Source organism: Artibeus jamaicensis, unplaced genomic scaffold, assembly GCF_021234435.1.
Source record: "Artibeus jamaicensis isolate MK-2021 breed Jamaican fruit bat unplaced genomic scaffold, CSHL_Jam_final contig_484, whole genome shotgun sequence".
Classification (NCBI taxonomy): domain Eukaryota; kingdom Metazoa; phylum Chordata; class Mammalia; order Chiroptera; family Phyllostomidae; genus Artibeus; species Artibeus jamaicensis.
The window spans coordinates 1,310,822-1,335,275 of record NW_026521859.1 but is presented as its reverse complement, the minus strand read 5'-3'; the positions used below and the strand labels follow the sequence as shown (position 1 = coordinate 1,335,275).

Below are 24,454 nucleotides of genomic sequence, written 5' to 3'. Positions count from 1 at the left end.
ATCATATAAATGTGACATCTCAGTTAAAAAATATACATATGCATATACCGGCCCTGGCCAGATATCTCAGTTGTTTAGAGCATCGTCCTAATACAAGATTGCAGGTTTGATTTTTAGTAAGGGCACATACAAGAAATCGACCAATGAATGCATAAATACGTTGAACAACAAATCTCTCTCTTCTCTCTCTCTCAGATGAAAGGAAAATGCCATTGTCCTTGATTATTGCCATTTTTCTTTTCTTCGTTGGTTTTTTTGGGGGGGTAAGTTTTCTTCTGGGTGTGGAGGTAAAAAGACTGATAAACACTGTGTGTGTTCATAATAGAAAAGTACTTGGTAAATATTTTTATGTCATAAGAATGTTGCTGACCACTTTTTTATTCAGTTGCTAGAATTGAAAGAACTGCTTCTAAATTTCACTTGAAGTTTGAGTGTAATGTAAAAACAGGGCAAACATCAAGTCTAAAAAAACCAAAACAGCGAGATGATCTTTTAACTGGATAAGTAGCATATCTGAAGAAGAGGGTTTGAAAGTCTTTTCTAGATGCCTATAATTATTATTTAATTTGAAACTTAATATATTACTGAAAATGTTAATTTAACAAAAAGAAAGTAAAAAGGTTAAAAAAATGTTACATCTTATCAGATATTTAAATTATAAGAGTAATTGCATAACCCTTTTCTACGCTCCTCTCTGAGGACAAATTACTTGGGATCTTTATCATTTAGCTTACAGTTGCATTTGATGAGCCCAATAGTAAAAGCTTGGATTAACTCTCCTATTGAACTACTCTACATTTTTATGATTTGGATAACGTTTTCTTCTGCTGTGATTATCTGAATGTTTTAAGGTCTGTCTGGTGTAATTTTGTCTTTTGATCCATTCATTCTAACTAGGAAGACTCCAGAAACCTAAATTATGGACATATTAAAATTGTTTTAAAGAAATATTTACCTTGTCCAAATTGAAACTCCAACTTGAATTTTGTTAGAATGAAAGTACCTGTTTCATATTGTTTTTGAAACTCCAACTTGAATTTTGTTAGAATGAAAGTACCTGTTTCATATTATTTTTGCCCTTACACATAAAAGATGACATTATTCAGCCTTTGGAAATACTTTGAGTTTAAATGAGTTTTATAATGCCATTTTATAAATTTGGTATAGTTACCAAATTGAATGTATTACTTTTAAGACAATTTTTATAGAGTTTTTTCCTAATTTTTATCTTCATTCTCTTTCTTTTCTTTAACCATTAACTTCCCTTTTCCCTACATTTTCAGCTTAACTTGCTGCTTGAGGATATATTTATACGGAACATATTTTATTTTTCAAGTCACATTTATGAAGAATATCAATCAGCTGATATATAAAGACATGGGATGTCTTTCATTTTACAGATAAAAAATTGGGTTTAACTTAATAAAACCAGTTTATCTAAATGTGGTTATTTCAGCTTTAATAAAAGCAATCTCAAAACCTCTACTTTCAGATGTAAAATATGTAATCATCAGAAACAGACTTTCTACTCAGGATACTGAGAAGTTCCTTCTTACAAACTTGCTCTAGGAAAGGACCGTATTTTGCTGTGAATAATGTGCAGCCACGTTTTTGTACGCATTATACATGGGATTATTATACCCACGGTATGTAATCTTTATACCCATGTATAATGAGCATCCTTATTTTTCAGTCAAAAATTCGGGCAAAAACGTACACATTATACATAGCAAGATATGGTAAATAAATTATATTTTATAATTTTTTTCCAGCAGAGGAAATGAAGAATTTAATGACACTTTAACCATGGCATTGAAGACCTGAAAATAAAATAGCTGCTACTAAAATATTAAATCTGTGTCTTAATACTGTGGCATAACTGGAAAACATTTGTCATTCTGTGTCTATGATATTGTTTATCTGTATAAAATGACTATCATTAGGTGTTTAAAAACTTAAGGAACTGCAGGTGTTTGAGGGGAGGGGTTATTCAGGAAATAGTCTAAGTAATGTGGCTAAGAATGTATCCATTTAGCTTTATGTTTCACTGAAAATTATTTCCTGTATCTCTTAGCTTTTAGCATACTTTTTGATGTGCTAAAGACTATGCTGTCTTTCAACTTTCAGGCATCAAAGTGAAAAACAATGCACAATTTACAGAAGCTATTCATATGAAAATTTTCCAAAACAGCAACAAAAGAGTGGTAGAGTTAAATCAACAGGAGATTAAATATTCATGATTTGACTATAGGGTGAAGACATAGGAACAAGTCATAAGAAATGCAAAATGGTATCACACTAGTTCATGATTTAATGTAACTCCTTTATATTTAGGGTTCTTAATTAAGTAGAAATTACTATTGAATAAACAGGATTTGTGGTATTTTTGCAATGAAGTGTGTTTTTATGTCAGATTAATTATTTATAGTTGACATTAAAATGAAAGAATTATTGTCCAAGTAAAGAATGCAAACTCTTAACAACATGGATGGAACTGGAAAGCATTATGCTGAGTGAAATAGGCCAGGGGTTGAAAGACAAATACCATATGATCTCACCTTTAACAGGAAGCTAAACAACAAAACAAAGCAAGCAAGCAGAAAAAAAAAAAAAACCAAAGATACTGAAATAGAGAACAAGGGGACAGTGACCAGAGGGGAGAAGGAAGGGAAGTTAAGGGGAAAAGGGGGGAGGGATTTGGAGGAACAAATAGGAAGGACACAGGATGAGATCTAAGGGGGGTGAAAATGGGAGCGAGGTGGGGAGCACGGGGCAGGGGAGGCTGGGATGGGAGAAATAGACAAAAAACTGTACTTGAAAAATAACTAAATAAAATATTAAAAAAAGAATGCAGACTCTTAAAGCAGAAATAGAAAGTTCTCTTCAGTTTTAATTGTTGGGAAATATTTGGTTATGGCCAGCATTATAAATTAATGGCTTGAGAAATGTCAAAACACCTCACTCATCTTTTCTTTAAATTAGGGTCTATAAAGTTTTGTTGAAATATAATGAAATCTTTATTCTTCAAGCCATATTATCACCAACATATTAATTAATAATAGGAATTATTTAATAACCTCTTGCCATATGCTTATAATGCTTATCACTGCTTTACAATGTGCCACTCATTGAGAGCTTGATATATATCATCTCAATTTTCCCAACAATTCTATGGGTTAGTTGTTATATACTTGATTTTATAGATGAGAAATGTGACTCAAGGAGGTCAATTTCCCTGTCTTACGTTACCCAGCTAGAAAGTGGCAGATCCCAGATTCAAATAGGTATGTAGGGACACATATTTGTAGAAGACCAGGAAACACTAAAAAAATGATTTAGAAAGCATGAGTACAAAAATAAAAGAGAAAATTAGTAAGAATGATACGTGACTTGCAAGGATAAACATAGAAAAAAAAGTGAGAAGAAAAAGTCATAAGAGATGGAATGAAAGTCTAGAAAATGTCTTGAATATTTATTTTGTTATAGAAGTTTTCAAACGTAAAAGAAGAGAGAATAATACAATGACTCCTCATGCACCCACTGCGCTGTTTCAATTAATATCAACTTGTGGTCAGTTTTATTTCCTCCAAGTCACCAGTTAAGTTAAAGAAAAGCATATGCATCATATCATCTCTTCTGTAATGGTTTCAATATGATTCTTTGAAAATTAAGGGTTTTTTTTTTAAAAAGCAGATGATCAGACCTAGGAAAATAATAACTAAATATCCAGTCAGTATTGAAATTTTATTGGTTGTTACATAAGTCTTTTTTTACAGTTGTCAAACATTGCTGAACAATACCTCAAAAACTTGCTAAAATGTCAACTTCAAAGTTACATTTTTCAACCTCAAATGGACTCTTACTGTATTAATGCAAAACTCTTTTAATTCCACATTAACTTAATATTGTATTGCTCAGAGCAGCTAATCTGAGTCTTTTTCATGTTCATCCAACCGTACAGTCTGAACCCTCACTGCCCATATACCCATAGAAAAACTTGACCTCCAACAATGAAAAGTATGTTAAGGGCACCCAGTAACATCCTACTAATTTGTTTCCCTTCCTGCTCTCACCATACCCTACCCACACCAAAGTGTTTCTTTTAATTATCATCCATTATTTGCTTCCCTGTTGCCTTAGCACAGTTGTGTAACAGAAGTAATTGTACGGCAAACTCTTCCTGGTGTGCTCATTCAGTTCCTTTCTGACCACTGAGATATGCCACCAACTAAATCACCTCTTTCCCATTGTATTTTGTTGGTGTCTACCAAACTTCTGTATGCTTAAAAATGCTCGAGTCCTACAGTCGTGCAAAAAAACAAAAACAAAAAGACCCTCAATGGATGGATCGATAAATGGATGTTCTTTTTTAATAAAGAATACAACTTTTTAGTACATGGTTTAGGTCTTCTTTATATATAAAAATGAAATACTACCTTTGAATTTTAAGTTTATTTAAGGCTTTCCTTAAATATGACAGAGATAAAAAACTTAATTTATTTTTATGGTTGTCTTACTCTGCTTGGGCTGCTATAACAAAAATACAATAGACTCACCCTAGCTGGTGTTGCTCAGTTGGTTGGAGCATCGTCACATAGACTGAAAGGTCACAAGTTCAATCCCAGGTTAGGGCACATACCTAAGTTGAAGTTTTGGTCCCCAGTCGGGGTGTGTTCAGGAGGGTACTGATCATTGTTTCTCTCACATCTCTCATTCGCTTACTCTCTCATAAGAAAAAAAAATACCGTAGACTGGGTGGCTTAAACAGCAGACATTTGTTTCTCACTGTTCTGGAGCCCAAGACCCAGGCACTAGCAGATTTAGTGTATGGTGGGGACCCCTTTCGTGGCTCATAGACAGCTGTCTTCTCACTCTGGTGAAGCAGTGGAAGGGGTAAGAGCTCTCTGTGGCCTCTGTTAGAAGGGCACTAATCCTCTTCATGGGGGCGTCACCCTTATGACCTAATCACCCCCAAAGTCCCTAGCTCCAAATATCATCCCACTGAGTATTAGAATGTCAACATTTGAATTTTGAGAGGACACACGCATTTAGTCTATAAGGTGCTGTATAATTACTTTCAATCATATAATACAATGTAAAAAATCTGGGAAGTAATTTATGCAGTTTCCCATATGAGTTGTCAAACATATTAATTCTACAGATATACACTGTAGCCATAGCAGAGCCAAAACATTTTCCTTTACATCTCCTATTGACTTTTATTACAACACCCAATTTTTTTTCACTTTCACCAAGTCATGTTTGGTGTGATTTTCACAAGCTAAGTGCAATGAACATTTTAATTTAATTTTTGGATAATTGAGATTAAAACATAGAATTTTAGAACTTGATATATGCAAGACCTCCTCTAGATTATTTAACATGTAATAGAGGCCACTGGGACTCATATTTATTTCAGTGACTTCCCCAAGATTACTTAATTTATGACAAACCAAACCAGCTGATATATAGGTATAGCAATTAGTCTGTGCTAATAGATACTTAACTATCTACATAAATGAAGGCATTTATAATGTATGTAAATCTGTAACTTACTAAATAATACTGTACTGGAGATATAATGTATATAGTATTTATATTTATGAATACTTAGATATTTATAAATACTGTATATGTAGTATAAAATTTCACACACAAAGATACTTTTGCATAGGCTGCAGGAGGATAAGGACCAAAGGCACTTGTTTGTAATACCAACCTCTCATTTTTTTTTCTGGAATCCATTTAGCACATTGCTTTTGAAAGGCTTTATAGACTCAGAAATATATATTTCCTATATTGATCATTTCCCTGATTTACTCAGTTCTTAAAGTTTTTTTTAGTTTTGTTGAATTTTATTATAAATACAGTTATTATAGAGTGCCACTGTTTTTTGAATATATTTTATTGATTATGCCATTACAGTTGTTCTGTTTCCCCCCTTCATTCCCCTCCACCCTGCACACCCCCTCCCCCACCATCCCCCTCTTTAGTTTATGTCCACGTGTCTCAAGTTCTTTAGATTCTATATTTCCCATACTATTCTTACCCTCCCCCCTATCTATTTTCTACCTACTGTCTATGCTACTTATTTTCTGTACCTTCTCCCCCCTTCTCCTTCTCCCACTCCCCTGTTGCTAACCCTCTATGTGATCTTCATTTCTATGGTTCTGCTCCTGATCTAGCTGCCCTCATTGGATTTTCTTCTGTTAGAAAAAGTGAATCCTCCTGTGTCTGTGTAGGCAATTACCAAGGGAATCTGAATCCTTTCAAACAGTGCTTAAAATTTTGAAGCAGGAAAGGTATGATATTTAATTTTTCCATTTTGAGGGTGATAATGACCATTCTGTCACTACAGAACATTAACCCAAGGAATACTTACATTTTTCTCAGTATGTAGGTCATATAGAAGCACATTACTAATAACTTTCAATTGTAATAAGTTACAAAGGAATAAACAATACAAGGTTCAAAATTAAAGTCTCATAGGTAGCAAGGTATATTTTCTAAGGAAATACGTGTATTCAATGTCAATGTTTTGATGAACATTTTCTATCAAAACTGCCATAAATTTCTCAATTCTTTACTTTTCATCTTTCTATCACTGGTTTCTACCTTGTTTTGTTTTTGGTGTTTCAGTGAATTCATACATATGAACATTACAATAAAAATAATAAATGGAGGCCTCATAATCTTTATCAGTCAATATGACTCAATAAAATTTAGATATTTTAATATGAAATGTTGCTACGAGACACGTTTTTTACAAGGTACTATTTTTGACCAGATATTTTCTTTTATAAGGTTTATACTGTTCTCTCTATCAAATCTCAGCATGTATCACGGTTTTAAGATCCTTCATAATCTGTATAAATCCTAAATTTGTTCCATATTCATAAGTATAAGTTTATGTTTAGCTTAGTAAATACATGTGTTCAAAGATCACTATCATTTTCAGTTCTAGTTTTCCAGCTTGGATGGCTAAAAGTAAACTTTACTCGTTATTTAAGGCTTTTCCATTAAACCCTGTCAGTCTGTTTCATTCTGCCACGTCCCCCGCCCATAGCACCCATTATGTATAGAACAGTTGTTTTCTGAATTATTATAATATATTACTTAACAAGCAATTATGTATTCTTCTGAATGTTCTTAAATTGTGTCATGAATACAGTTTTTACTTATCATAGTTCTATTGTTGGCACTTTTATATTATTTTAATTCAGTGTGACCTCCACTGTGTTGGTCACTTCAGGAGAATTCACTACAGTGGGAAAGATACGTGAAAAACCAACATATGCTGAGTCAGCATCTCTGAACCTCCTGAAAGAGGTGAAGTGTCACTCAAAGCCGAAAAATAATTTATGGTGTCTTTCTAACATTTCTAATTCTCATGTTGCTGATGAAGGTGTTTTTTATTTACTTTTTCAATTTATAAAGCAAGAATAAAACAGGAATTAATTAGAAGCAAGAGAAGAATTTAAATGGTAGACAATGTCATGGTAGTTTGTTAAATACCATTTAACATAACTGGTTTCTGTATTGACTTATAAAATCAAGTGATGTATTTTTTGAAAAGCCTTATCCTAATCGGGTATATATTTCTTTGATTACATATAGCCACTACAGTAATTTCTAAAGCACAGTATAATTTAGATAACTGAGGATATAATACCTTCAGATAGGTTTGGCATACCTCATCGATAATTATTTACTCCTTTCCAGAAATGTGCCCCACCACTAATTTTAAAAAGCACTACATTTTATTTTACCTCTTTCGGCACAACTGAATTTTCTGGAGACTTTATATAATTTCTCAACATATCAAGTGATGGTGCAGGTCACCAGATGTCCTGATAAGCTACCAGACTCAGTTGACATCAGATAAGCTTATCAAAGAGGTCTCATCTAGTCTCCTGGATTCTGACCCACTGTTTTGCCTGTCATGCAAGAGAGACTCTCATTTGTTCTACCTCTGGTGTGCCAGCGTCGTCCATGGGCTGAGTGACTTCAATTACTTTTTGCACACAAAAACCTTTATTTATTCTAGTAATGTGTTTTTCTTCTTTCTGGTTTCCAGTAATTTGTTACAGGAAGCATTCTGACACATTGAAAATAAAGTCTTTAGATATGCTGATAATGTCTTAAAGAATACTATGTTTCATAATAATGTTTCCTTATTTTAAAAATTCCTTTCAAGTTAAAAAAAGTAATTGGTGCCAGACTGCTCCAGACATATATTTCTAAGACTTATTTTGTACAATAAGTTTTTAATATGGACATTTTCTACATCTCAGTGCCCATATGTCATCACACCACTCATTAATGCTGAGTAAACTCAATTAGTCATTGTGAATGTGATTGTTTTTCCAATATTTGATACTATAAAGGATATTCACAAGGCATGAGTGAAGTTGTCACCGCTAGCTTCTCCCATCATCTGGCATCTCGTACCATTTCTAAGTGACAAGAGAACCATGAGAGGCCACTAGATGTGACTGAAATTGTTCTTCCTAGAGAATCTAATTCAAGTATGTTTCACAGGCCGTTGGAAGAATGTCATCAACCTGTATCATTTATGCATGGTTCAGTGTTTTGTTTTATATCTTATTAGAGTAAATAAAATGATTTCATACATTATCCATGATTTTGCTCATCTTCTAACACACAGCAGGCTCCAGCACAAGTAATGGCCCTTCTTATTTCAAAATCATAAGCATGTAATTCTGTAACATAACAATATCACACGCCAGCACACCAAAGGACATTGAAGATGAAGTGTTCACATGAAAACTGTTATTACACCCATATCATCACCCCACCAAGCACACAAAAGCGGGCCCTACTTCTGCCGGGCCTCCGTTATGACCCTGCATTACCCTGGCAGTTGTTGCCCTGTGGCTACTTTCAGGTCATTCCATTTCCTCTTGTTTCTTGATGATTTTTGGTCTCTATTGCTCTTTTTAATATCATTTCTGTCTCATTTCCTGGCAATTTCGATATACACATAAGAGCTCTTTCTAAAGGCCAGTCCATTGGCCTTCTCTCCTCCGGTGAGTTTGTCCTGCAGTTCTCACCCATTGACTTTCAGTTGTATTTGTTTCCAGTGTCATGGCCCATGACTGCACATCTTACGTAACCTATTTCCTGTACCCCGTCCGACTACCACTTGTACTTGTATTTCTGACTTACTCTCTCTGGTACCTGCTAATATCAAATATTACTTTAGTTATTTTTAAGTTTGCGCTATGGAAGTTTTCAAAAGTAGGAAGAATAGTAAAGAGAATTCTCATGTACCCTCAACCAATTTCAACAATGATCAGTTCACTGCCAATTTTGTCTCATCTCTTTTAATGTGAGGTAAATATAAGACAACATCTTTTTGCATATTATATATATAAAAATGACATCTTACCTTATTTTCTTTATTATTATATTACAGTAAGCATAACAAATTAACAATTCCTTAATATCTAACCATCCCTTAACCCCAGCAAGACCTCAGATGCATTAATTCCATTCTCATTTCACATCCCTCTTGTTGGCGACATCCTCTTTTCCTCGCTCTACCTCCATTTCACATGCGCCTTTAATTCCACTTCCTCCGCCTGCTTTGTTCTACTCTCATGGCCAGAACTGCATCCACAGTTAAATGAAATGCTGCCTGTTCTGTGCTTGTACCTTCGCAACTGAACGAAGTTGAGAATAACTCACAACCACACCGACTAGTCTCATTTTAAATTTATATCCTGGTAAGTGCTGGTGCTGCCCTGAAATCATACCATATTTCTATAGTTCATTCCCTTCCCAGCCATCCTAGGTGACTCCTTAATGCCCCTTTTCTTCATACCTTTGACACGTCTTCTGTAATTCACTATCTTCTCAGTTGAAGGTCTTGCCAGTTCACTGAGAAAATTGAAGCATTCAGAAAGGAACTTCACCGTAGTACCATCATCCCCATTGGCTTTTCCGGCAGCATCTGCACACTTATACTTGGCCTTCTGGCTTGGTAGTACAGATGCTCTTTTATTGGTCTGTGTTTTCTGTGCTCTAATGGCTTTACTTTTTTACTAGATATTGTCTTTTATTGCCTACTCAAAACATTGCTCCAGAAATTCTCTACTTCCTCACCCAATCTCCTACCATCTCTTGCATCATTAATTTTCAACCTCTGTTGGAACCTTTCATTGGCATATAGGCATGCTGTTAATTCTCTTGCCTAAAACAAAAGAAAAAATACAACTTCTCTTGACTCGGCTTTACCTTCCTCTCCATTTTTCTGATTTTTGTTGTAGCCAAATTACTCAAAAAGAGTACTTATTTCTGTTCCTCTTGTTCCCTCCTACCCTCTTCTAATAAACCATTTGCTTTTACCACTCCACTAAAACTATACTCATGGAACTTGTCAATAACGTGTATAGTACTAAACCCAATGAATTTATACAATAACCCTCATGCTTCTTGGCATTGTAGTAGGGTTTGAGACTCTTGAGCATACCCTCCTTCTTGACACAGTGTGTTACCTTGACTTCCAAGATTGCTACCTTCTCTTTGTTTTCTTAGTCTCCTTTGCTGGTACCTCTTCTTGTTGCCCAGGGCTCAGTCCTTTGTCTTTTCTGCTTATCCAGTCTTTTTGGTGACTTGTATTTAATTGTCATCTCTACGCCATGGACACTCAATTGACATCTCTGGCCTGCACGTCTCTACTCAGTGTTTCACTTGGATATCTAGGCACCTCAAACTCAACTTGCCTTTTTAACCTTCTACCTAAAATGTATGTAGCTGCACTCTTCACTATTTCAGTTGAGGACAGTTTGGTTCTTCAGGTTGGCGAGGCTAAAAATTTGAGTCATCTTCTTTTTATCATTTTTCTCTCACATCCCATGTTTAATTTATCCAGAGGCCATTTTGGCTCAGAGATGTCCAGTATCTGTCTCTTTCTTTTTATCACTGATAGGAGCTAGGACCAGGACCAGCACCTCTGACTTGAGTTGCTTCAGTAGTTCTAAAGGTCCTCGCCTCTTCCACTCTGGCTCTGACCCTTAAAACCTGTTAGTCTGTTGTTAACACAGTCGCTAGAGCAATTACTCTCTCCTTTTCTCATTTCATTTTTATTGTCCCCTTCCTATTTCTTGAATGTGCCTGAAATGCTCCTGACAAAGGGCCTTTTGCACTGCTGGTTTCTTCTGCCTAGAACATAATTCCTCACGATACCCACGTTCATGACTTCCTCAATTCCTTCCATGTCGTTGCTCAAATAATACTTTCTCAAAGAGACCAGAAACCCTTCAAACCCATCCTCAGCCCTACCTGGTATGGCTCAGTGGATTGAGTGCCAGCCTGCAAAGCCAAGGGTCACCTGTTCGATTCCCAGTCAGGGCACATGCCTGAGATGCGGGCAGGTCCCCAGTAGCAGGGGGTGTGAGAGGCAACCACACATTGATGTTTTTCTCCCTCTCTTTCTCCCTTACTTCCCCTCTCTAAAAATAAATAAATAAAATCTTTTAAAAAAACTGTCCTCAATTACCAAGGGCCCATGTTCCCCTTTATCCTACTATATTTTTCCTAATAAAATTATCTTATAGCTTATCATATAATTTGTCTGTTTATTACGTATGTCAGGTAATCATGGTGTCTTCCCCCACTGGAAGTTTCACAAAGGACTGGGATTTGGTCATTCTGGTCTGACACACAGTAGGTGGTCAATAAAATGATTTTTCCCTTTTAAGATTATTTCACTCCCATTGCTCCACAGAGTCAGTAATAGTTCTTGTCCCAACAATTAACTTAGACTCTCTCAGTGTTATGTGCCTGTTCTTGGATATTCCTCTCTGCCTCTGCCTTCTTAATTATGGTCCAATTTTGTCCTTTTTTTTTCTTTTTCTTACTCTATTTCCTACGCTTATTTTAGGTACATGTATTTAATTTTCTGGTCTTCAAGTCTTTTTATATCCTTCCTCATCTTAGGCCCTTTCTTAGTTATATTTCTATTTCTAGAAGAATTGTTTTCTCTGTCGCAGATCTCTAAGACTTTAATTCTTAACAACTAGTTCCAGAAATCTTGCTTTTCCTTGGGAATGTTTCCCATGTAAATTCAGAGTACTGCTTTCCACCTTCCATCTACCTACGCCCACCATCTACCTTGTAGGCAACCTTGTAATCCACGATTCACATGGTCCCATCACTCAACATTGTACTGAAATTCAGGCTCCTTTGGACTTAAAGCTAGTGTGAAATTAGTGTTTTGTAACTGTATAAAGGCATTTGTTTATTTTCAACTTACTTTTTTATCTTTTATCTTCTATATTTGTGCATACATTTGTGTGTATTATGTATTTTATTTTCTATTTTATCCAACTGTTACTGAAAGCATCCATTTATAGATCTTTCCCTATTGGATATCTAAAATTGTTTGATATTCTTATCTTTAATAGGTCATTGCTTTAGTGATGGACATGTTTACAGATGTGGACATTTTCAAAGAAATAGTGGAGGCATCAACTCGAGGAATATCCGTATACATTTTGCTCGATGAATCCAACTTGAATCATTTCTTAAATATGACCGAAAAACAGGGTTGTCAAGTTCAACGTCTCAGGGTAAGAGTTCTGTGTTTTTTCCTCAGGTATTTTTTTTAGTTTGTGTACTATTTTTTGTCTCAGTCAAATTTAAAACATGTTAATCTATATTACTCTAAAAGTAAAATTTTAAAAATATGTGTATAAAATTTAAGATAGAATAATGATTGATCACAAAGTGTCCATTTGTACTTTTTTCAAATGTAACTGAAAACACACATCTGCATAACAAATTTACATTGTGCCTTTCTTGATAGTGAGACCCTTGAGCTTCTGAACATACTTTGGCTACCAGTTGTAATTAATGCATCCGTTTTGCATGTGCAACCTTGAAACCACCAACTCCAGTAGTTTTGTCATTCAGCAGATATTGTTATCACAATCATTTGGTATAGTGATTTCAGTTACACTTGACTTTTTAAAAGGCAGATGCGTTTTAATTTTAGTTATTGTGACATGATGAATCAATAATCCGAAAGGATCTTGCAGTAGTACTTTAAGTGATTTATAACATGTACAAATGTAAGGTAATATCATCATATTTTAAGTTACTGTTTTCCTAGAGAACTTGTTTTGTGTGATGTTTTAAAATTTGCTTTTCACTATTTTTGTTTATATATTTAAAAATTATTTCAAGTATCCCTTTTTGTACTAAGATTTTATATTAGCATGTATTTTACTTTTCAAGACATTTTCCTCCTAGCCTTAATTTTTATGTTTTGTTTACATATATTTCTAGAATATTCGAGTCCGAACAGTAAAAGGCCAAGAATACCTTTCAAAAACAGGAGCCAAATTTTATGGGAAATTGGAACAGAAATTTTTGTTAATTGACTGCCAGAAAGTTATGTATGGTTCTTACAGGTAAGATTATTGTGTTTGCCTCTCACATTAGTCATCTTTTATAGAACTTATTAGTATTACATTTTAATGTAATTTGTTCAGTTCTATTTTTAATCGAGTTATAATTGACATATAATTTTATATTAGTTTCAGGTGTAGTGGTTTAATGTTTGTATATAACGCTAAATGATCACCATAATAAGTCGTTAATATCACCACACATGGTTACACAAATATCTTTTTTTCCTTTGATGTGGGCTTTCAAGATTACTTTCTTAGCAACTTTTACATATGCAATATAGTATTATAAACTACAGTCACCATACTGTACATTACGTACATTACATCTCCAGCACTTATTTATTTGTAACTGGAAGTTCGTACTTTTTGACACTCTTCACCTATTTCATTCATCCCATACCCTTCCCCCTGACTTCTGGCAACCACCGCTCTGTGCTCTGCATCTATAAATTTGTCTCTTTGTTTTTTTGTTATTGTTTTTTTACATATAAGGGAAATCATACTGTGTTTGACTATCTCTGTTTGACTTAATTTCACTTTGCATAATGAGTTCAAGTCCATCCAGGTTGTTGGCAAATGGCAAGATTCCATTCTTTTTTATGGGTGAAGAGTATATCACATCTTTATCCATTCACCTGTTGAGGGACATTTAGGTTGCTCCCATATTTGGCTATTATAAATAATAGGCAATGCAGTGAACAGAGGGATAGTCATGTCTTTTTGAGTTAGTGTTTGTTTTCTTCAGATAAATATCCAGAAGTGGCATTTATAGATCATATGTTGGTTCTGTTTTTAATTTTTTGAGGAACCTCCATACTATTTTCCATAGTGGCTGTACCAATCTGCACTTTTATCAGTAGTGAGGGTTCCCTATTCATCACATCCTCCCAACAGCTGCTATTTACCTGCAGTATTATCAATCATTTATAGAAATTATTAGTTTCAAATTTTAATGTAACCTGTTTAGTTATTTCTTAAAAATAAAAAACAGAACTGTTGCATGGAAACTTAGAGACTTGGGTTTCAGTTCTGGCTGTACCTCTAAAGAACATGAAGACCATGGGCAAATCACAAAACTTCTTGGGCTTCAAGTTCTTCACCCAACAAATGAGGAGGTTGACTAATATCTCAGTTTCCATATAGGTCTACAATACAAAAAGTGTTTTTTCCTCATGAAAACAGCACATAATATGGACTTAATAACAATAGTTCATAAAAATAGAAGCTGTTTATCATTTTTGAAGAAACTGTCAAACAGACTTCTTGTTTCAGTACTATTAAAAATATGATAATTATCATGTAGTCACTGTAGTACTACCAAAATGCATTTAGGAGTCCGACTGTGAAAAACGTCATGGCGGACACTAGACAGGTGACTCAGACCTACTCAGAGCATTCTACTCTCTGGAATGCTTCAAGGCTTCCACTGGCCATTTATCTACTCTCCCCTAGCTTAGCTCTTTTACACATTTCAGCCCTGTCCTTACAACTTATTTGCAAGGCTATTGTTTTCATCTGTATTTTATAAATGATGAAATTGAAGTCCCAGTAATTTTAGAGACTTGTCTAAAACCTCACAGGTAGGAGCCACAGACAACCCAGGCCTGGCAACACAGTCCAGATCCTGCTGGCTCCGGAGTGTCAGTCCTGCCCTAATATTATCTTATAAACTTCAGGCATCGTTCCAGAATGGGATACGCAGTGAGGCTACATCAACAGGCAGATGAAAGCACCAACAAGCGTATATGCACTGCCAGGTCACCAGGGCAGAGTGGACACATTATTAAAGACTGTAGGAGGAAGCCAGGAGACCTGTGGATGTTAACAGGACAATGTGAGAGGGAACTTTAGGAACTTAAAACATCTAACAAGAAGGAGACACCATGTTAAAATGGAAGGTGGCGGGCAAGTTACTAGACTCGGTTGCACCTTTGCTCACTCTTCTGTGAAAGGAGGGTAATGGTAGAACCACCTTGTTGTTATGAGAATTAGAGTCATGCATCCAAAGCCTCTAATGTGAACTCTGATTTTAAGCCTTAAAAAAAAAAAAACTTAATCTTCTAACTTTCCCTTTTCTAAGCAATTTTTTTTGAAAATGTACTTTGGAGTTCTAAAGGAAAACATAAAGCAGAAATTACAACTAGTGCTTAAAATTAACGAGCCCTTTTAAAGACTTGTTATTTGTGCATATATGAGTTTAGATCACTTTTAGATACCTTTTAATTGAAATTTTAATTAAAGTTGGAAGTTCACTTGACTTATAGAATGGCTTTGTTAGTTATCGTCATCATAGTGAATGCTGAGGACCACAGATTCAAAAACTCTTATCTAACAACTCTCTTTGTGATTTCATATATAGTTTACATATAGTTCTTTAAAAATAATGGTTGTCAGCTCTTGTCACTTTTGTTTTTTCTCACTAACTATCATGAACCTCTCCTATTAACAATATTTAACTGGTGCAATAGTTATGAACCAGTCTTCACAGAAACTGGCTAAAATTGTATTTCCTTTTGTCTAAAACCATCTCTTGTCCCTCACATTCTGTAATTGTCATTGTTTTCCTCATAGGCAAATTCAAAATGCCCTCTTCTTTATTTCAAAATTTCTTGCTATAAAATGTCTTTGTATTTTGAACTCTCAGCATTTCCAGACAGTCTTGGTGTCTGTACTCACCACAGTCACAGCTGTGTGACAGCCCACTCATCCTGATGAGGGTTTTATCAACAAAACATGTTTTGCCATATCACAACACTAACACTGATAAGATTTTAAAATACTTATATACTTTTTATCAGTGTGTGTCAATCAGATTTTGAATTGGATACCCTCATTTAAAATTGTCATGTGTGTGTCTGGAAGATATTTAATATTGTCCACAAAATTGATTGACAGAATTTTATAAATGTTTTTCTTTAAGTATTGTGATGCTTACAAAAGTTACTTTCAAAAGATAGGTCTCACTGAAGTTATTGGCTCTAATGTGCCATTCTACTTGGCCTTGAATATCATCACATTCAGAAATCCATGCAAAAACTAGTCACTATTCTCGCACCATGGCCTTCATGTTATTACCCTCAACCAGAAAACTCAGAGTTCTTGAATCACTTTTTAACATGTGAGTTGATAACTACATTCCCAACTTCAAGACTAACACATGACAGTGTGTTTGGAGGAGGTGGGATAGTAAGTTATGACACAGAGAACAGAATGACAGCTCTCAGAGGGGAAGCAGGTTGGGGGCTAGGTGAAAAGGGAGAAGGCACATTGGTAGTTGCAGAATGGCCACTGAGATGCAGTTTGCAGTGTGGGGAAGATAGTGAATAATGTCAGTAGAATTGGGTATGGGGCCCCGTGGGTGTTTGGAGCAGCTGAGGGGACCACTATGTAGACTGCGTGGTTTACTGGCCACTTTGCTGCACATTTGAAACTGGCACGGAATGGTATTGAACATAAACTGTGGTTGAAAAATAACATAAAATAGCTCTGGCTGGTGTTGCTCAGTGGATCGAGTGCTGGCCTGTGAATGAAAGTATCACCAGTTCAGTTCCCAGTCAGGGCACACGCCTAGGTTGCAGGCCAGGCCCCCAGTAGGGGGCATGTAAGAGGCAACAGCACATTGATGTTTCCCTTCCTCTCTTTTTCTCTCTTTTTAACTCTCTCTAAAAATAAATAAATAAAATGTTTGAAAACATAATGTAAAATAATTATTTTTATTTTTATCCAAGTAAATATATGCACATATTTTAAAAATCAAGTATTACTAAAAGATATCCAATACAAAGCATGTCTTATATACTCCATCTCAATGTACTCCTAATTCCTGACTGCCAGATACTATTTATTTTTTTAGCTAGTTCTTCTGATAAGTATTTTATTGTCTTACATAATGTGATTACAGTGCTGTTTCTTGATTTATCACTTTTAGAAATACGATCTTTTGATTTTATATTATGGGAGTTGAGGAGTTACATATTGTAACCACTGATCCACTCGCCCACCTGGTCCCCACTCACCCAATATGGTTTTATCACAATTTTTTGCTTAAGTGAGAAATATGAGTTTACATTACTAAAGTTGTCTCAGAATTGATCATCAATGAGCAATGCAGTGATTTATGATTGTTTCCTTCTTCATAACAAAGTCAATAATGATCATTTCATTTTGGTTTTAGTCATTGTCTTTGTTTTCTGTTTAACTATTGCTATTTTTTTTTCAAGTTTACTATTGATTTCCTTAGTACATAAAAACTTTCCCCAATGCTCAGTTGCTACCAATGGTCCATGGTGTCCAGTCTGGACCAACAGGTCTTTCACCTGGAGCTCAGCTGGGATCCGGCATTTTCTATATTCCTCGGAGTTTGAGCTACGGTTTTTAAAATCCCCTTTTCAATCCCATTTTTAACTCATTTTTGTTTCCAAGTCATGGTTTTCCTCCCAAGTTTGATCAAGAAGAATTTCTATCATCATGGGATTTTTAAAGTCCAAAAATTTATAATTTTAGATGATTTATGGTTTAACAGAGGACAAAACTCTTAAATTGAACCATTTTACTCCAAATTTGGAAGGCATTGTCCTGCATTCAAATTGCTATTTAAGAAGTCTCAAACAGTTGTTATTCCAGGTTTCTTCATATAACTTTTCTTTCTGGAAGTGTCTAGGTTTTCCCTTTATCATGCTATTCTCAAATTTATTATGATGCTTCTAGGTCTAGGACTTTTTTCCTCTTGTTGTTCAGGGCAATTCTAATACTTGGACCTTTCATTTCTGAGAAGTTTTCTCATTTATTCTTTGATAATTTCTTCTCAATTATTTTCGTTGTCTGTCCCTGGAATTTTTATTAACTGAATTTCTGCTCCCATTGTATTATTTTTCCTACAGTTTTCCATCCAGGGCTGGGGACATTTTACTAACAGGGGGATTTTCTCAATTACATCTTTCAACATTTCTGTTATATCTTTCTTTTAAAATTTTGCTATCAAATATGTTGAATATCTGCTACTTAACATATTTTATAGCATCCTGTATCATGTTTCATAGATTTATTAGGTTTTTTCTTTATTTCTTTGAAGATATTAAGCATGTGTGTGTTTATACATATTCTTATTTGTGCATTTTCTGTTTCCTTCTCTGGGTACCTTTTTTGTGTTTGCTTGGTTTGCTTTCAGTTTTGCTTTTAAGCTTTTATAAGTAATCTAAACTTTATTGTAACATCTGCCAATCCTCTGCAGTGTCTTTATATTTGAGAATGAGTGAGTAAAGAACTTACTAGAAACTGTGTGTGACATGCTTATCAACAGCTGAGTTCACACAACAGTGATTGGCTGGGATCCTGGAAATAATACAGGAAGATCCTTTAGTGTTGGTATAAGTCATCCTTGTATCTCTAGGAGTGGTTAGTGGTTTCAGAGAATAACCTCTAAATTAAATATTTCCAATCCAATCTCTTTCTATTACCTGAAATTCTATTACAATATTATGGTCTGATTTACCAATGCCTAGAACCTTTTCCCATTCCCGCACACTCACTAGTACCATTATCTTCTCAGATTCCTAAGTTCCATACCTGGAGGTAATCTTATTTTGTAACCTATGCATATTCTTTATGACGTACAGATATTCTTTCTTCTTGTTACTGGCTCAATCATTTTACTCATTATTCCAATTTCTGCTCTGATTTTGTGTCATATCACCTTATTCCAACTACTTTATTCATCATAGTAAATGAAATCCCTCATATTTCAAGTCTATACTACAAGTAGTTGTGAAAAAAAAGTATTCTCCAAACATCTCCTTTTATTATACTTTATTCAGACTTGGGATCAGATTTTACACAAACTGCTTTGCTTTCAAGGTTCATCTATCTCATATATTGGGTTTTTTTAATGCAGTTAAATATAAGTTGATTTCAGTTTTCTATGATGCATGGCCATTATTGCTTCCTTTTTCTATGTTTCTTCTTTCACACAAATTGTCCTCCCATACTTTTATTTCATGTCTGAACTTCAAGGTTATCTGGTTTCTATCAAAAGATTACTAAAATCTCACTTTCTTGGGGGATTTTTCATATTTGATAGCTGACTTTTCATTTCTTAAGGTTTCTAACATACTTTATACTCACATCTTCAGTTTGATTGAAATGTCTTTAATAATTAACTTTTGAACCATAGCTTTTAAGTCAGGCTGGTGGCTGACACAACTGTAAATACAAAGTACCTAGTAAATATCCTGTTCATGCCATCCATTCAGTAAGTATTCTAGATAAAATTAAGCATATCAGAAAAATTAAGTTGCAAACTGCTGTTGATACTACTTTATATATTTTAAATTATTACTCTGAACATTTAAAGAGTATCTTCATCTGCCTTTATTATTGTCTCCCTTGTGTAAAGAATAAACTCCTTCATTGTGGAGAATGTGTTTATATCCCTTTTATTGTACTACAACCTCTTGTATCATGTACATTATTTGATACATAACATATTAGTGATTTTTTTCTTTATCAGCTCAATGACTCTGTATGTTTAACTATTCAGATTTTCAAACATCAGATTCAAAATCTTACATGAAATTTCAAGATAACTGTTAGCTCTAAACTCTGAAAAAGATAGGAAGTTCCATAAAGTGCTGTAAACTAGTTACAGATTTATTTTCCTAGAAATTGTACCTGTATTAAAAGATCTTAATTGGCATTCTGACTGGCATGGTCTGTGAGGATTAAATTGACCAAATCTGTGTACATCGAGTACACCGTCTCCTTACCTAGGCTGCTGCCCACAAATCCTCTCTCTGCGCACAACTCCCAGCACCCTAAATTACATTCATTGAGGAAGTCACAGAGTAAAAATATATGTACAGAGCTGTCGTGCACTGTAACATGTTGGAACTGTAAGGAAATGTTGCAGTTATGGCGTTCATGTCTTCATTTTGGACGTGAGGAAACGGAGGCCCAAGCTCATGAGACTAGAGAGCTCAGCAGGAGCCAGTGCTCTCAGCTTTTCCTGTGGTGACAGCTTGCCTGAACCCTGCCAGGATGCATTTTTTTCACTCTGCAAATTCTTACTAGGAAGAGGTACAAAGTGCAATGCGGCTTTTCCTTGGACTTCTCATAAGTAGTGTAAGGAATTGTGGTGAATCCAAACCCAGGACTTGAGTTGATTTGTTATTTAAAGTATGAATATGGGAGTGGGGCAACATATCTGTGTTACAAGCATGTAATGATTGGAGCTGTTTTCAATGATGGCAGTCAAGGAAAAAAAACTCCTGTCCGCAATAAATGACACACTTTTCTTAGTAGAACTATATATATTGTCACTAATCTTTTAACTCAGCAAACATACGATTTCCCAATTTTGATTTTTTTCAGCTACATGTGGTCGTTTGAAAAAGCTCACCTCAGCATGGTTCAGATCATCACAGGACAGCTGGTTGAGTCCTTTGACGAAGAATTCAGGACGCTCTATGCCAGATCGTGTGTCCCCAGCTCATTCGCTCAGGAAGAGTCAGCCCGGGGGAAGCGTGGCAAAGCGCTGTGGGAGAACGGCACTTACCAGCGTTCGGTCTCTTCATTAGCTTCTGTTTCCAGCCAAAGAAATTTTCTTGGTAGACAAGACAACACTCATAAACTAGATCCTACTTACTTCAAAAACAGAGGCATATACGCCCGGAATGAACATGACAAATATAGCATAAGAAATCATGGATACAAACCTCCTTTTGTTCCAAACTTTAATGGGCCAAATACAATCCGTCAGTATCAGCCCAGTCAGAATGAAAATTGGAAGAGGCATAGTTATGCTGGGGAGCAGCCAGAAACAGCCCCGTACCTGTTGCTGAACAGGGCTGTGAATCGAACCATCAATCCTCCTCCTGGTAACTGGAAAAAGTCTACAGATAGTTTGGCATCCTCGTCACGGGGAGGCTATGCGAGCCACCATAACACGCCTCCCCAGAGCTTTGGAAACTGGCTTGCCCAGAGGAAGACAACACATTTTGCAGAAAGGAATTCAAATGTGCGAAGGTCTTTTAATGGGACAGATAATCATGTTCGTTTCCTGCAACAACGAATGCCAACCCTGGAAAACACGACAAAGTCATTCTTGCGAAACTGGAGAATTGAATCCTACTTAAATGATCATTCAGAAGCTGCACCTGATTCTAATGGATCAGCTCTAGGTGACCGGCTTGAGAGCTATGATAGTTCCGAGAATTTGAAAGCCAATGCACTTTATACGCACTCACGGCTTCGCCCCTCTCTTGTGTTTAAACCAACTTTACCTGAGCAGCAGGAAGTTAATAGTTCTGCAACTGGCTCCTCAAATTCAACTATCATTGGTTCCCAGGGAAGTGACATACCCAGAGAGGTCCCAGATACCCCTAAAAGTGTAGAGCATTCGACGGACAAACCTTTGCCAGAACCAATCCCCAAGCTACCGTCACAGTCAGAGACGCCAAAAATGCACCCCTCGCAGGTTCCTGAAAACCACTCGGAAGTCTTAAACCAAACTACAGGTGGCCATGCTGAGTCAAACAACTACTTATATACAAATCTGTGTGTAAACAAGCAGACAGAAAATCTAAAGAATCAGCAAAATGAGAATATGCTTAAAAGACGAAGTTTCCCATTCTTTGACTACTCAAAAGCCAATTTAGATCATGGAAATAGTAAGCATTATGTATATAGCACACTTACCAGGAATCGAATCAGACAGCCAGAAAAACCCAAAGAGGATTTGCTGAAAAGCTCTAAAAGCATGCACAACGTAACCAATAGCATAGAAGAGCAGGAGGAGGTGGTCCAGGGAGAACCTTCAAGTGGCACAACTACCAAGTCGGTTTCCATTGCTGCTTTGCTTGACGTGAATAAAGAGGAACCTAACAAAGAACTCACTTCAAAGAAAGAAGTTAAGGGTTCCCCAAGCTTTTTGAAAAAGGGGTCTCAGAAGTTGAGGTCCTTACTTAGCCTTACCCCAGAAAAGAAAGAAACTCTATCCAAAAGTAAAACATCTCCCTTTTATAGGATGTGTAGTAGTTCTGACACTTTAGCTTCTGAGGCTGAAGAGAATCAAAACCCAAGGAAGTCAGAACCAAAAGTTGATTCATCTCCTAGAAGAAAGCATACTTCCTCCACAAACTCCCAAGGCAGCATCCACAAGAGTAAGGAAGATGTAACAGTCAGCTCATCTCAGGGGATAAGTTCTGCATCCAATGAAAGTAATGAAATACCTTCTCCAGGTCCAGCTGAAAACAAGTTCTTAGACAGGGCAGGGGATGCGTCTGCCCCAAGATTTAACACAGAACAGATCCAATACCGAGATTCAAAGGAGATTCGTACTGTTGCTGCCCCTGGAAGGAAACCAGTATCAAGGCCAAAGCCCAGTGAGCTTGTGAGGACTCAGTCAACTGACCGGCGCATTTATAGTCGTTTTGAGCCATTTTGTAAGATTGAGAATTCTATTCAGCCAACCAGCAACATGCCAAATGCCAATATACACCGCCCAGAAATAAAATCCTCAACTATGGGCAATAGTTATGGCAGGTCCAGCCCAATGCTGAATTACAACACTAATGTTTATCACACATATCAGCCAAATGAGAACAAATTTCGAGGGTTTATGCAGAAGTTTGGAAACTTCATACACAAAAATAAATGAGATACTATAGTTGCAGATAGGTATTCAAATACAAAATGAATGTGGCTATAAATATTTGCCTAAAGAACATTGTGGACAGTTTTTGTAACATGCCAATAGATTTCTGTAGGGGTAAAATTTGGGGTATGATGTATATTTTTACCAACTTACTATGTACAGTAAAGTTATTGCTCTGTGTGATAAAGTTAATTGTGCTTAATTATACTAATGGAATGGCTCTATAAACACATCATTTTTAAATGGTAATGGTAAAAAATATAATTAAATTGTTTTCTTCAGACTGAAGACAAATCTTAAAAAAAAAACCTTAATGGCAAGATGGTATATGGATTTTAACCATTTTATTCCACAGCTTTTTCTTTCATTTAAAGTCTTTTTTATAAAAGTATCCTAATACTATCAGTGGCCCTTTATAACACATCTTTATAGCGTTTCCATAACTTTAGGTTATGAGAAAATAAGAAAGAGGCTTTTTGGTTTTAAATGGCCTTTAAATTTTATAGGATAACTTGTTATATTTTATTAATGTTTTATTACTTTTCCTGTGGAGCATATATAACAGGTTGGGTGGCATAGTAAAATTTACACTACATAGCTCAGCATACATTTTAAAAAAATTTTGTCTGAGGGTGCTGGCAAAGTATGGGCCTCAGGTGGTACAAGGGCATCATGGGAGTTTGTCCTCCTTCTTTCCCGACCCATCCAGGATGTGCTTCCTCCCACTTCCCCAGGGAGCCTGTACATCCCTCACCAGTCGGCTGCCGGCCTTGCTCCTTTCTACCTTCGAACTTACAGCAAGCCAGCGGGAATCGGAAAGCCTGAATTACTCCTACCCTTTTTCTAATATAAAGTATTTTAGAGAACGTAAATTTCTGTGTACATTTTTATCTTAAGTTTGGTATGACAATGCTTAGGTGTTTTGATTGCAAAAGTCTTTGCTCTTTTGTGTGTGCTGTGCCAAATACAGTGTGACTGACTGACCGGGGTGCAGTGATGGATGTGAGAAGTGGGGCTCTCATCTGTTCTTCCATGAGCAGGGGCCCTAGTTGAAGAGTTTAAGATTTCCTAGATCTTGATTTCATGAGGGTACTCAGATCGTAAGCTACCCTGTGCCTTTCTGAGAGTAATGAAATAAGAGTTCCATATCCATTACAGAAACTTTAAGTTGGCTTTACTTCATCCACAAAGAACAAAATTAAAGAAACAGTAAACCACTTGAGAAGGGGGAAGTGTTTCTACAACACTTTATATTTCACACCTTCTAAGTTGCTGTATGGGATAGTATTTTAAAAATGCAAGATTTATTCAGATATTATCTGTTACATTAAAATGGTGGTATTAAAATATCTATGTCATTTAAATA

The 24,454-nt window shown here is 35.7% G+C and overlaps 1 protein-coding gene across 2 annotated transcripts in view; it reads left to right on the top strand.

Moving 5' to 3' along the window:
- The window catches only part of FAM83B (family with sequence similarity 83 member B), a 160,636-nt gene extending 137,333 nt beyond the window's left edge, over positions 1 to 23,303 (top strand). For both annotated transcript variants that reach the window (XM_053668278.1, XM_037152080.2), the window contains exons 3-5: positions 12,432 to 12,596; positions 13,315 to 13,439; positions 20,805 to 23,303. In XM_053668278.1, the coding sequence (XP_053524253.1) occupies positions 12,432 to 12,596; positions 13,315 to 13,439; positions 20,805 to 23,091 (2,577 nt within the window). In that variant the 3' untranslated portion in view covers positions 23,092 to 23,303. The remainder of the gene's footprint in view (positions 1 to 12,431; positions 12,597 to 13,314; positions 13,440 to 20,804) is intronic.
- The last annotated feature ends 1,151 nt before the right edge of the window (positions 23,304 to 24,454 follow it).